Source organism: Apodemus sylvaticus, chromosome 21, assembly GCF_947179515.1.
Source record: "Apodemus sylvaticus chromosome 21, mApoSyl1.1, whole genome shotgun sequence".
NCBI lineage: Eukaryota > Metazoa > Chordata > Mammalia > Rodentia > Muridae > Apodemus > Apodemus sylvaticus.
In genome coordinates this window covers 24,727,268-24,742,194 of record NC_067492.1, presented here as the reverse complement: position 1 = coordinate 24,742,194, position 14,927 = coordinate 24,727,268, and the positions used below count along the sequence as shown (strand labels likewise).

Genomic DNA, 14,927 nt, shown 5'->3' with positions numbered 1-14,927 from the left:
ACCCTCTATTAAAAATATTCTCTTGTGTTTTATGCCACCATGCAATAGTGATGACTGTTACTCCATCCGACTCTGTGTTCTCCTAAGCATACTCTCTCTGTCTCTTTATGGGCTCTATCTCTCCTTCTCTAGATCCCCAAGTTCCCAGGCACCCTGCATATGACAAAACTGTCCCTTCCCAGAATTCTAGGTTTTGCAGGATTCATGCAGTAGCGTGAAGGCCAATCCTCGGACTTTACTAAAATGATGATTCTTATAATGTCAGTCTTCCATGACAGGAAGCACCTTGACTATGCACCTATTGACAGGAGCCCCATGACTTCTCCTGATACAGCTTTCTGCGCCCCCCCCCCATCTCCACAGCAACATCTACATTGGGTTGGTGAGTAAGAGAACCAGGGATCATGATTACTCCATATTGGAGGTCAGGGATCCTGGCATTGCAAGACTTCAGATGCCATGCTGTGACTGTTCAAGAGGCCAGGGAAGGAGTAGACTGCAGAGGTGAAATTGCCTGCTTGCTGGATCTTGGCTCTCTGCGACTTCTGCCTTATCAGTTATTCAGCAATAAGAACTTTGCCCCATCCAATCAAATGTCCACACCTACACCCCAAAGGTACAAATTCATGCCTGGGCCAGGCCAATCTGTTCTGTTATCATCCTGTGAGAATCGCATCTACAGCAGCACAGGTTTAGGCCTGAGATTCAACCATGCCTTTGGTTAGACTTCCCGGTTGGCCGTATGCTGTAGCCTGTGGGCTCCTGCTTCTCCTCCAGCATGTGCATGGTGAGACTATCTACATGAGCAGAGGGGACCAGGGTCAGAGATGTCCCAGGTCTGCAAAGACAGAGGCTGAGCTTGGGAATGGAAGGCACCAGGGAGGGAAAAGGAGCTGGTGGAGAATGACGGGTGACAGCATGGGACTGTGTGCTTTCTAATGTCACACCAGGGCACACAGGGGTCAGAGATGTCTGAGGTTAGCACACACTGAGGAGGAAACAGGGACAGGAGAACCACCTCTGTGTGTGGTTGAGACCTGAAATGCTACTGAACTTGGATAATGACAACAACTCCTTCATAATGCCACATGGCTCTGAGCCTGTCATTTTGTTGACTATGGAAGATCCCTGTTACTTTTCAAGAGGGTCAGTGGACAAGGTTTCTGTCCCTAGGGAATCCAGAAGCCCTTATTTCCTCATTCTATTGCTGAACTGAGATGACCCAGGTTACCTTCTCCATGTACCATGGTGATGATGTAGAAAGCCCAAGTGTGGTGACAGCTGATGGCATCTCTCCACTTACAGGCCAGGACTCAGCCAGCCCCATCAGGAACACACACACAGGCCAGGTGAGAGGCAGCCTTGTCCACGTGAAAAACACTAAATCTGGTGTCCACGCCTTCCTGGGAATTCCCTTTGCCAAGCCTCCTGTAGGACCACTGCGCTTTGCACCTCCTGAGGACCCTGAGCCATGGAGTGGTGTGAGAGATGGGACCTCACAGCCGGCCATGTAAGTCCTGGACCCAGGGACTTCAGGCTTCAGCACTGCAGTGCTTCCTCCCCCTGAGCTCTATCTGCCTGTGCTGAGGGGCATCTCCCATGCATGTTCCTGATGAATGTGCTAGGATTCAAGTAGAAGAGGTGTGCCAGCCTGCTGAGTCAGAGCTTGGCACCTGGGGGGACTGGTATACCAGCCAGCTGAGTCAGAGCGTGGCACCTGGGGGGAACGGTATACCAGCCTGCTGAGTCAGAGTTTGGCACCTGGGGGAGTAAGTTGTAGGAACTGAAGTAAGGACAGAGATTGAGCCCATTCTTCACCATCCCTATGACCATCCACTGTCCCTGTGACACTGACTAAGGAACAAACACACATGCATCCAACTGGAGATGATGTGGAACAAGGAGGCACCTTATTGGTGCTTGGAAGCAAAGTGAAGAATGTCTCAGTATTCTATGTAATAGTATTGTCCATTCATTCCTATAGTTGCTTTGTGGGCAGAATACCCAAATACCCAAGTATCTTAGTTCCCTTTCTGCTGCTGTGATTAATGGGTATTTGGGTATTCTGCCACCACATCAGGACTTAAATTTTACACACAGGATTGAATGTTGGGACAGAAAGTCAATCATTTTCAATGAAGCTGTGGGGCATCTCCATATACCAGCCCCAGAATCTTACTATAGGTGGACAGTCTTCCCTGAAAAATCTGGCCCCATTTCCTTTTCCGTAGGGCTGGTTGCATTTACTGTGGTAGGGACCTCAGAGACAAATCATGTGCTAGCAGCCATGCTGGAAAGCAGTAGCTGTAGGTGCCTGAGAGAAAGTTTAGTCTAAGATATAGATTTGACCACCGCACATTTTGTTTGGATTTCCTGCCTTCCATTTTCACTAGGTGTCTGCAGACTGATATGATGAATTTAGAGGGTATGAATCAGATGGAGTTGACCATGATTCCTATTTCTATGTCTGAGGACTGCCTGTATCTTAACATCTACACACCAGCCCATGCCCAGGAGGGCTCTAACCTGCCTGTGAGTGTCAGGCTATGGTCTGCTGAGGGACAGGTCATTTATTTCTCTGGAAGATGGAAAGGGATAAAATAATTCTGAGCTCCACTGTAGTTTAGGTCCTGCATCTCTAGGAGGTAAGAGAATCTAGGTATTTGATAAAACTATGAATTCTTCTAATAACTTGGCAGACCCACTAAGGATGGTGCACAAGGACTGAATATTGACAGCACCCAATTTTCTAGCTGCAATTTATGGGTTCTGCTCTCGGGACCTGATGGCCATTCTGGAGCAGCAATCAGGAAAGCCCCTGAGTGGGAAGACACTACTTTTTTGTTCTACTTAGATGGGTCTGAGAGTAGCAATGACTTTCATTTAGATCTAGACTCATTGATCCATGCAGAGATTTCGATTTGGGTAAGTGGGAATGGAAATATGCTCACAGGCCTAAAGCACCCCATATGTGGCTCTCTTCCTGAGATCTTGAGGACATCTGTTTGTTGGACAACCTGTGTAGAGTTAAGCAGTTAATAACGTTTTGGGCAGTCTAGATGAGGTTGGACTGTGTGTGGGCCTCCCGGCATCTGAGTTGCTGTCTCTAGGTGATGGTCTGGATCCATGGTGGTGCACTGGTTCTAGGATCGGCTTCCATGCTTGATGGATCCACACTGGCAGCCACTGAGGAAATAGTTATTGTCGCCATCCAGTATCGCTTGGGTATCCTTGGCTTCTTCAGGTAAGCCTGGGACAGGACTGGGTAATGGGGGCCAAGTGGCACATGGCAGCCATGCATTGTTCTTCCTGCTCCTTCACAGCACTGGAGACCAGCATGCCACAGGCAACTGGGGATACCTGGACCAAGTGGTTGCCCTTCGCTGGGTGCAGAAAAACATTGCTTACTTTGGAGGCAACCGTGACAGGGTCACTATATTTGGTGGCTCAGCAGGAGGCACAAGTGTGTCTTCCCATGTTGTGTCCCCCATGTCCAAAGGACTCTTTCATGGGGCCATTATGCAGAGTGGAGTGGCCCTGCTGCCTGACCTCATCTCTGACACGTCTGAGGTGGTCTACAAGGTAAGTGCTCTTAAGAACCCCATCTACCACAGCCTTTGCCTCTGGTGCTCTGGTATTCAATCAATTGGATTTTATGTATGCTGAACATGTTATATGACAGCAAACCTCTATCCAGTGGCTTCTGTCATTAGCAAAAACACTTGTGCATTGCTTCCTAGTTTGTTTCCTATTGTTTTGATGAAGATTGTTGTCACAATATCCTTGGAGAGGAACAGGCTTATTTTATCTCACAGTTTATAATCTGTCTTGGTGGGAAGTGTGCACTCAGGCATGTACCTGGAGGCCAGACTTGAATCAGAGGCCAAGGAGCAACATGTTTACTGACTTGTTACCCATGGCATTCTCAGCTAGATTTATTATACAACGCAGAACACCTGCCCATTGGTGACACGGCCCACAGTGAGGTGGGCTCTTCTGCATTAATCATTTCTCAGGAAAATGCCCAAAATTGCCTATGGGCAAATCTGACAGAGACAATATTCTCAGATGAAGTTCCTCTTTCCAGATGATCATGGTTTGGGTTGAGTTGATCAAAAGGAAATCTAACAAGTACAAATGATGGGGTGAAAGGGTCAGCTGGTAAAAATATTTGCGGTGTTAGCATCAGTTCCCAAGTTCCAATCTTCTGAACCTATACAAATATGGTGGTGGCACTATGTGTCAGAAAACCCAGTGTTCCTGTGAAGGTAAAGAAGCCAAATAAAGAAGACTCCCTGGAAGGTCATAGACCAGCTAAGCTGGTATAGATATATTCAAGCAACTGATAAAGGGACATGTAACAGCTGAGATTGTTCTCTGACCTTTACAGACAAAATGTGCTTTCATACTTATTGCCAACCTTGAGTAACACACACACACACACACACACACACACACACACACAGGAAAGCAACATCAAAATTATATGCAGGTAGAATGTCCTTTTCTAGTTGTCACCCCTGAGTGACAAAAAAATGTAAAATATTCCACTCATTTCTTTCATACACAACAAACACTAGGATGTATTATTTACAAGTAATGACATCTACTAGAATCAAAAATAAAACCTCTGCTCCCTGCTGGGAGGGATGAACTAACCATTGTCTGTTCCATTTACAGACAGTAGCCAACCTATCTGGTTGTGAAGCCAAGGACTCAGCAGCCCTGGTGCACTGCCTGCGAGCAAAGAGTAAAGAAGAGATCCTGGCTATTAACCAGGTTGGGAGAATTGTGTGTCTTGGAGGACCTGATGAACAGAGTGTAGGATTTCTATCAATCACTTACAACTCAAATGTGGTAACTTATCTCCATGGTTTGGTGTCCTTTCAGTACTGTGTTCAAAAAGATAAAGAAAAGCTAAGTGTGATTTCAAGTTTCTTCTAGAGTGTGCAGAGAACCCAGAGATGAGATAGGCTATAGGGAATTGCTGTGTATTTTCATGACAATTAGAATATTTATAGGATTGATCTTCAGCACTGACTGTCAATGCGTACAGGTCTTCAAGATGATCCCTGGTGTGGTTGATGGGAAGTTCCTACCCAAACATCCTCAGGAGCTGTTGGCCTCTCAGGATTTTCACCCTGTCCCCAGCATCATTGGTGTCACCACAGATGAATATGGCTGGGGAGTCCCCATGGTGAGACCTAGTTCTAAGCCCCTGAGACCGTAAACTCAAATGGTGGGAAGTGGGATCTCAGAGATACTTTGATGTGGTTCCAATCCATACAAAACTTAAGACAAACTTCTGCCTCCTAGCTCACAGGTTTTTATCATATCATAGAGAACTTAACCAGGGAGACCCTGCCAGCTATTCTGAAGAGCGCAGAAGCACAGATGGTGAGAGATATGTCAGCTCCTGTCCTGACAGAGAGGGTTCCATATATTTTTTCCAGATGACATGCCCATAAATAATGTGTGTGTGGGGGAATCACCCCAAAGCTTCTGCCTTTCACCCTAGACCCTCTTTTATTTCCTGTCATATTCCTTACTTACAGGCTGCTGTCTGCCTGTCATAATTCTTCTTGATTCCTATTGGTGTAGATGATTCCTCCAGGAAGTAGTGACCTGGTAATGAAGGAGTACATGGGGGACACTGAGGACTTAGAGACCCTGAAAGCACAGTTCAGAGAGATGCTGGCAGACTTCATGTTTGTGATCCCTGCTCTCCAAGTGGCACATTTCCAGCGTGAGTACATCTGGGACAAGAGCAAGGACAAGGTGTGCTCAGAGTTTGGGACCCTGGTGAGCCCTGCAGTTTCCAGACTGGGCCAATGTCTTGTTCAGGACTCTGATAGCAGGCAGCTTTCCCTTAACAAATTTTTATGTCTGGTGTAAAGGCTGACATCCTATCCAGGTCTAGAAGAGGAAACCCTCAAGCTCTTGTCAACCACTCAATATGAAATGCCAGGGTCCCTCTTTTACAAAGGTTTCCCATATCCAATGCCCCAACCTGAAGCTCACCATTCAACCATGATTCCAGATAACTGTAGAGCAAGGTTTTTAGTCACCAAATTTTAGTCAGATAAGCTCCATATGAGAGATTACCATGTTAGCATTTGTCCGCACTTCCAGGTTCCCAGGCTCCTGTCTACTTCTATGAGTTCCAGCATCGGCCCAGCTTCATCAAGCATGCCAGACCATCCCATGTGAGGGCAGACCATGGTGATGATGTTCCCTTTGTCTTTGGCTCCTATTTGTGGGGCATGAATTGTGAGTCTTTCTTGTTTCTTTCTGCTGAATGGACCATCAAATTATTTCCTGAGTGGTTATTGAACTCTTTGTCTAGTTGGGGAACCTGAGAATCTGGGAAAGGACAAGATAAGTGTTCACCATATCTGAGCCTCCAAAAAACACCCCAAAATGCTCCCCCCAAATATGCTAGAGTTAGCATGTGAGCCTTGGCTTGGCTAGCTTGCTCTAGACAGAATGAGAGCACACTGGTGTAGAAATGAACCTGAGAAACTTCAAGTAGTGCTCTGGATGGACCCTGGATTCTGAGTGGGAGGGAAGAGGGAATAAAACAGACCTAGGGTTCCCTTCAGGCTGAGGGTGCTGTAGGATAACATGAGGCACCTGCATGAGGAGGCTAGGACTTGGACTCTTGTTCTCCTCTGCTGCAGTGGACTTCACTGAGGAGGAGAAGATGCTGAAGAGGAGGGTGATGAAGTACTGGGCCAACTTTGCAAGAAATGGGTGAGAACACACCCCTTCCTCAACATCTTTACAGTGGGGTCTTAGCTGTGCCCCATTAGTATGCATGCATCCTTAATTACATGGTAGTCTTCAACTCAGGGCACACTCAGGAAGATACCTTCTAGCTTTCACTCACTGTTCATCCCAAAGACAGGGTGAGGGAGTCACACCATTGTGGCACTCTTCTTTAGATTATCTGTCTGAGAAGGAGAAACAAAACTAGCCTGCTCCCCTTGCTTCACCTGGAGTACATACTGGTGGTGACAAGGGGATCAGTCTCTGGAGCAGAGAGACCTCAGTCTTCCCTGCTGCCTGGCATATCCACAGGAACCCCAACAGCGAGGGTCTACCCTACTGGCCTGTGATGGACCAAGATAACCAGTACCTGCAGATGAACACACAGCCTGCTGTGGGCCGATCCCTGAAGGCCAGAAGGTTGCAGTTCTGGACCAAGACTCTGCCCCAGAAGATCCAGGACCTAAAGGGTTCTCAGGACAAGCATGCAGAACTGTAGTGTCCTGTGTAAGGAAAACCATGTGAGGTTGAAAGCAAATGGGCTAATTCTGAGGTTTCAAAGTCCATTTATCTATATTTATTTGTTCCAACAAGTAAATAACCATTTCTAACCTCATCATTTGCCCTTTCAGACATGTATGAAAACCACTCTATGTGTTGTTCCTTATCATGCTGGGCAAACATTCACTGGAGTCAACAAAAGCTCTCATAACCATGTGGATGTGTGAGTCCCAACATACTCTTAACTTCTTAAACACTTCATTGAGACGAGGCTTCTCTTTCCTTTCTTGCTTCCTTCCTTCCCTGTTTCCTTTCTCCCTTCCTTTCTCTCTCTTCCTTCCTTCCTTCCTTCTTTCCTTTCTTCCTTCCTTCTTTCCTTCCTTCCTTGCTTCCATTATCTTTTCCCCATCCTCATTCTTTTCTTAAGTTTCAGACTCTCTGGAAATGAAGCGGGTGCTTCAGGGACTGTTGACTGCGGAGGAGTGGCTGATTCATATCTTATATCCTCTCTCAGCAAGTTCATGTTTTCTCATATTTGTAAACCATTAGAAAATCTGTTTTCCCTAAGTCCTTTTGCCTTCAGCATCCTGTTCCTAAAAGATCATTAGCTACAAGTAGGACTCATAGTATCTGTGACCTCAGATGTGTGGAGGCTGAGAAAGGAGAATTACATAAATCTGAGGCAAGATAAGAAGAACAACATCTCTAAAGCAAACCAAAAATCATAACTTCAGTAGCTTACAACAACAGTAACCGATGCAGTTTTATAGCTTGAAAATTCAGGGCCAAGAGGACCACAGAGTTGCTGTGTGGTGAGAAACACTTCTCTGGGATATCAGTGTCAAGGATTATTGCTTGTGCCCTCTCCTGGTAGGATGTGTAAACAAGGCCATTACAAGGATAATATTAAGTCCTTGCTGACTTGAACTGGTAGCAGGAAAGGACCTTTCTGTCAGTGAGAATGACCTTGTATAATGTTTCCATTCTATATGCACATTACTGATTGAAGTGCCAATACCAGCATGCCTCTGCTTATCAGCTGTGTACATACACACTAAACTGAGAACAGACACTCAGAAAATGCTCTAGACCTTCAATAGTTATCTCATTTTTAATAGCTTCAGTGTGGATTGTTTTTATTGTGCTCAGGATTTGTTTAATGGCTAGTGATGATTTTAGGACTTGTGCATGTCTGGCAATGGTTCTACCTATGAACTACACCCTCAGACTACTATGGATTGTTTACATGCAATTAAATTGATCTATCTTAGGCAAATAGTTTATAATCCATGAGTAAGTTCTGTGCTTCCCTCCATTCCGTTACCTGCCATTCAGTATCCTTAACCTTGCTTCAGAGTAAACAAGACATTGCTTTGTCTTACTATACTGGGACTTGTCTAGAATAAAATATAAATAGAATGTTTTGTACAGGTTAGCTCACTTCACATAATGTTTTTTGTTTCCTTTTATTGTGCAATGACATCCAAGTGTGCACACAAGACATTTTATCCACTTACCAGTCTATGCACAACTGTTGTCCTTGTTAATTACTCTTCTTTCTGGAGACCCAGTTTCTATATAGCCCAGGAGGGGCCTGAACACATGATCTCACTGTCTTGCCTTCCTGAGTGGTTGGACTACAGGATTAAAGGGCCTCCCATCCAAGGTTTGGGTTTTAATAAGTTGTAAGGATATTTACCCACACATAATATCAGGTGATCACATGTATTAAATTTTTGAATTTACAACATAGAGCAGAATTGCTAAGTCATGAGACACATGTTAAGCATTTAAAGCAATTGTAAGACTAGAGATATAGCAGTGGTAGACAGCTTCCCCTACATGTACATAGCCCTCGGTACTAAAAAAATAAAATAAAGCCAGATCAGATAATATTGGCTTTCAATCCTAGCAACTGAGAGAGCTTAAAGGTTACGGATCAAAGGTAAGACCTGTCTGAGCTATAGAGCAAACTCAAGAAAATCCTGGAAAATTTATTTGTGGTCTGTCTCCACATGGCCCATAGCGGGCGATGGAGCACACCTTTAAAAAAATTATTTTATTTATTTACATTTCAAATGTCTAGTACTCCCTCCATTTGTCCCCCCCTCATCTCCCTCACCTCTAAGAGTGTGCTCCCCCACCCATCCACCCAGTCCCACCTAACCCCTCTAGCACTCTCCTTGTCTGGGGCATCAAGCTTCCAAAGGATTCCCACTGAAGCAAGACTACAGTCCTCTGCTAGATATGTAGCCATGGGGGTGGGAGGACTTGCCGAAGACCAGCCAAAGGAAGCTCTTTGGTTGGTGGCTTAGTCCACAGGAGCTCTGAAGTGTCTGGTTCCTTGATACTGTTGTTCTTCCTGTGAGATGCAATTCCCTTTAGTTCCTTCAGCCCTTCCCCTAACACTTCCCTAAGGGTCCCCAGGCTCAGTCCAATGGCTGGCTGTAAGTATCACATCTGTCGTAGTCACCTGTTTGCACGGTTTCTCAGAGGACAGTGATGCCAGGCTCCTGCATGTAAGTACATCTTGGTATCAGCAATAGTGTCAGAAGTTGGTATCTGTGCGTGTGTAAGATCCCCAAGTTGGGCAGTCTCTGGATGGCCTTTCCATCAGTCTCTACTCCATTTTTGTCCCTGCATTTCCTTTAGATAGGAACAATTTTGGGTTAAAACTTTGGGATGGGGGATGGCCCCATCCCTCAACTGGGGGCTATGTCCATCTATTGGAGATGGTCTCTTCAGGTTTTATCTCCCCAATGCTGGGCATTTCATCTACTGTCATCTCCATAGGGTTCTGGAAGCAACTGAGCAGACATTTAATCTAGCATTTGGGATGTAGAAGCACATGTATCTCTGAGTTCTGGGTCAGCCTGGTCTACAGAGAGAGTTTCTGGATAGCCAGGGCTACACAGAGAAACACTGTCTTGAAAAAAAAAGTGCCAAAACCCCTAAAAATCTAATTTACTTAGTGGGTAATTAAAGAAAGGGGGAATATAAAAAGGAAGGAGAAAAAAATTTAAAAAAGGTAAAGGAGAAGGAGAGAAAGAGGAAAAAGAGGAGGAGGAGGAAGAAGAGGACGAGGAGGAAGAGGAGGAGAAAACAGGAGCCTACATACAGATTGGGAAAAGAATTTCACTAACCTAACATCTAACAGAGGCTCAATATCCAAAACATGTGAAAAAAACTCAAGAAGTTAAACACTAACAACCCAAATAACCCATTTTTAAAATGGTTACAGTGCTGAATACAGAATTCTCAACAAAGGAACACTTAAAGAAAAGATCAACATCTTTAGTCATCAGGGAATTGCAAATCAAAACACTCTGAGATTCCACCTTACCCCCATCAGAATGGCTAAGATCAAAATCTCAAGGGACAACACATACTGGTGAGAATGTGGAGTAAGAGGAACTCTACTCCGCTGCTGGTGGGAGTGCAAACTTGTACAACCACTCTGGAAATCATTGGGCCTTTTCTCAGAAAATTAAGATAGTGCTACCTCAAGAACCAGCTATACCACTCGGGTATATCCAAAAGTTGTTCCATCATCCCACAAGGACACTTGCTCACCTATGTTCACTCAACTTATTTTTAATATCTGGAAAGCAGAATGATCCCAGATGTCCCTCAACTGAAGAATAGGTAAAAAAAAAAAAAAAAAAAAAAAAAAAAAAAAAAAAAAGTGCTTCCTTTACACAATGGAATACTACGCAGCTATTAAAAACAAGGACATCATTAATTTTGCAGGCAAATGGATAGAACTAAAAATATCATCCTAAGTAAGGTAATTCAGACCTAAAGGGACATGCATGATATGTACTCATTTATAAGTGGACATTATCCATAAATAAAGGACAACCCTCCTATAACCCATAGAACCAAAGAAGCCAAAATATCAAGGGTGGCCCAAAGGAAATGCTTGGATCTTTCTCAGAAGAGGAAATAAAACAGACATCAAGGTGCATGGATGGAGGGAACTGGGAGGGAGAGGTAAAAGAGGGGTGCAGGGCTGAGGGGTGATCAGGTGTAGGGAGAGCAGGGGAGAAAAAATGGAATTCAGTGATGGTGGGCCATCTCTAGGACATGCCAGAGACCTGGGAGGGGAGGAGACCCCAGGTAGTTTATGGGGTGACTCTAGCTGAGACTCCTACCAGTGGGGGATATGGCATCTGAAGTGGCCACTTCCTGTTGGCAGGCAAGACTCCCAGTGGAGGAATAGGACAGCAACCCATTCACAAAACCTTCCAAAACTTTCCTGCTTTCAAGATGTGCAGGGACAAAGATGGAGCAGAGATGGAGAGAATGTCCAACCAATGACTTCCCCATGACTAGCCATGGGCAAGAAAGGACAAGGCATTGACACTATTAATGATACTGTGCTATGCTGGCAGCCTAGCATAACTGTTCTCTGAGAGGTTTAACACAGGCAATGGAAGCAGATGTAGAGACTCACAGCCAAACATTAGATGGAGCTTGTGGAGTCTTGCAGAAGAGTTGAAGGGCCCCCAAAAAGGACAGAGACTTTACAGGAAGACCAACAGAGTTAACTAACCTGGACCCCTAGGTATTCCCAGAGACTGAACCACCAACCTAAGAGCATACATGGGCTGGGCCTAGGCTCCCAGCATGTAAGTACCAGATGTGTAGTCTGGTCTTCATGTGGGTCCCCCAACAACTGTATTGGGGGACTTGAACCAATTACCTGACTCTGGATCCGGTTCCCCTAACTGGGCCACCTTGTCTGGCCTCAGTGGGTGAGGATGCACCTACTCCTGAGTGACTTGATGTGCCAGAGTAGGATGATACCCAGGGAAGGCCTCCCCTTCTCAGAGGTGGTAGGAAGGAGGATTGAAGGAGGAGCTGTGTGATGAGGGGACTGGGAGGAGGGGTGGATGTTGGGATTTAAAATAAATAAATAAATAAATAAATAAATAAATAAATAAATAAATAAATAAATAAATAAATGGAAAATAGGAAGAGGAGAAGAAGACAAAGAAGGAAGAGTAGAAGGAAGAGAGGAAGAGAAGGAAAGGGAAGAGGAGCTCTTGAGTGTCTTTCTTCCAGCTGCCCCCAGCCCTCGAGATCTGGGCAGGGCCTTGAGTGTCTGTCTAGGGACCCACCCTGGCAGGTGTGGCTGGGGTGGAGACTTGGGTGTCTTCTTCCAGGCACCAGGGCACTGTGGGCACTTGAGTGTCTTTGTCAGAGCCAACCCACCAGCTGGCCTGAGTTTTATTTTCTTTTAATCAAGCTGTTATGAGCATTTCAAGCATAAGTTTCTATGACAGTTTCTGTAACATACTTTCACATCTTTGGCTAGAAATGTGAAAGTAGATTTGCTGAATCAAAGCACAGTCTGTCTAAATTTTGAAGAAAATGCCAATCTGTCTTTCAAAATGACTACACCACGTAGCCTTTGTTCCAGCCTTTTGTGAGCACAACAGTGACTCCATGTGTTTGCCAACACTAATTATCTGATTATGAGGTAATGGTGTCCATTTGCAACTGACCTGTGGTTCGTTTTTTTTTTTTTTTTTTCTTCCTATATAGGAAGTTTTTGGGGTTTTTTTTGTTTGTTTGTTTTGTTTTTTGGTTTTTGGTTTTTTTTGTTTTGTTTTTTTGTTTTGTTTTTTTTGAGGAGCTATTTTCAACCTTTTAGCCCTTTTCTAATTTTTATTTTATTTTTTTATTGAGTATCTTCTTCATTTACATCACCAATGGTAAAACCTTTCCCAATTTTCCCCCTCCCAAAAGCCTCCCTTCCCAAAGATTCCCAACCCCTCCTCCCACCCCTTGCCTCCATGTCTATGCCCCTCTACTCAACACATTCCCACCTCCCCCCACCCCCGTCCATTTCCCTTTGTTGGAGCCTCTAATGAGCCTTTACCTGACCAAAGACCACTCCTACCACTGATTCCCAACAAGGCATTCCTCTGCCACATTTTTGGCTGGAACCATGTGTACCCCTAGGTTGATGGTTCAGTCCCTGGGAGTCTTGGGGTATTTAGGTGTCCGAAGTGATTGTTCTTCCCAAGGGGCTGTAAACCCCTTCAGCTCCTCCAGACCAATCTCCAGATCCCCCGTTGGTGACCCCAAGCCCAGTCCAATAGTTGGTTGCTAGTTTCTGCCTCTGTATTTGTAGGGCTCTGGCAGGGCCCCTCTGGAGACAGCCATGGCATGCTCCTTTTGGTACACCCTTCTTGTCGTTGTGTCTGGGTTTGGTGATGGTTTATAGGATGAATCCCCAGGTAGGGCAGTCTCTGGGTGGCCTTTACTTCAGTCTCTGCTCCACACATTGTCTCCCTTATTGCTCCTGTGAGTATTATGTTCCCTTTCTCAGAGGAACCATAACACCCTCACGTAAGCCCTCCTTCTTGAGTTTCCTGTGCTGGATGAATTGTAATGTGTTTATTTTGAGCTTTTGGACTAGCATCCTCTTATTAGTAAGTGCATACCATGTGCATTCTTTTGTGACTGGGTTACCTCACTCAGGATGACACAGCTAGTTCCATCCATTTGTCTAAGAATTTCATGAATTCATTGTTTTTAATAGCTGAATAGTACTCTATTGTTTATACATACCACAGTTTCTGTATCCATTGCTCTGTGGAGGAACATCTGGGTTCTTTCCAGCTTCTGGCTATTATAAATAAGGCAGCTATGAACACAGTGGAGCATGTTGTCCTTATTACATGTAGGGGCACCTTCTGGGTATATGCCCAGGAGTGGTATATGCCCAGGAGTGGTATATGCCCAGGAGTGGTATAGCTGGGTCCACAAGTAGTACTATGTCTAATTTTCTGAGGAGTCGCCAAACTGATTTCCAAAGTGGTTTTACCAGCTTGCAATCCCACCAACAATGTAGAAGTGTTCCTCTTTCCCCACATCCTCTCCAGCATCTGCTGTCCCCTGAGTTTTTCATCTTAGCCATTCTGACTGGTGTAAGGTGGAATCTCAGTGTTGTTTTGATTTGCATTTCCCTGATAACTAAGGATACTGAACATTTCCTTAGGTGCTTTAGAGCCATTTGAGTTTCCTCAGTTGAGAATTCCCTGTTTAGCTCTGTACCCCATTTTTAATAGGGTTATTTGATTCTCTGGAGACTATCTTCTTGAGTTCTCTGTATACGTTGGATATTAGCCTTCTATCGGATGTAGGGTTAGTAAAGATCTTTTCCCAATTTGTTGGTTGCCGTTTTGTCTTATTGACTATGTCCTTTGCCTTACAGAAGCTTTGCAGTTTTATGAGGTTCCATTTGTCGATTCTTGTTCTTAAAGCATAAGCCATTGGTGTTCTGTTCAGAAACGTTTTCCCTGTGCCCATGTGTTCAAGGTTTGTCCCCACTTTCTCCTCTATAAGTTTCAGTGTGTTTGATTTTATGTGTAGATATTTGATCCACTTGGACTTGAGCTTTGTACAAGGAGATAAGAATGGGTCGATTTGCATTTTTCTGCATGAAGACCTCCAGTTGATCCAGCACCATTTGTTAAAAAATGCTGTCTTTTTTCCACTGGATGTTTTTAGCTCCTTTGTCAAATATCAGGTGACGGTAGGTGCATGGGTTCTTTTCTGGGTCTTCAGTTCTATTCCATTGATCTTCCTGCCTGTCTGCATACCAATACCAAAGAGTTTTTATCACTATCGCTCTGTAGTATAAC

At 44.7% G+C, this 14,927-nt stretch overlaps 1 protein-coding gene across 3 annotated transcripts; it reads left to right on the top strand.

Annotated features, from left to right (window-relative positions):
* Positions 1-711: 711 nt before the first annotated feature.
* Positions 712-7,267, top strand: LOC127671924 (pyrethroid hydrolase Ces2a-like). Of its 3 annotated transcripts, none has more exons than XM_052167043.1 (12): positions 712-787; positions 1,306-1,510; positions 2,394-2,532; positions 3,111-3,244; positions 3,324-3,582; positions 4,681-4,779; positions 5,057-5,197; positions 5,317-5,397; positions 5,602-5,746; positions 6,133-6,270; positions 6,681-6,753; positions 7,081-7,267. In XM_052167043.1, the coding sequence occupies exons 1-12, from the start codon at positions 712-714 to the stop codon at positions 7,265-7,267; spliced, it is 1,677 nt and encodes a 558-aa protein (XP_052023003.1). The 3 variants fall into 3 exon arrangements, with proteins under 3 accessions (XP_052023003.1, XP_052023004.1, XP_052023005.1); XM_052167044.1 differs by having other exon boundaries at positions 3,324-3,586; positions 4,685-4,779; XM_052167045.1 differs by lacking the exon at positions 4,681-4,779.
* The last annotated feature ends 7,660 nt before the right edge of the window (positions 7,268-14,927 follow it).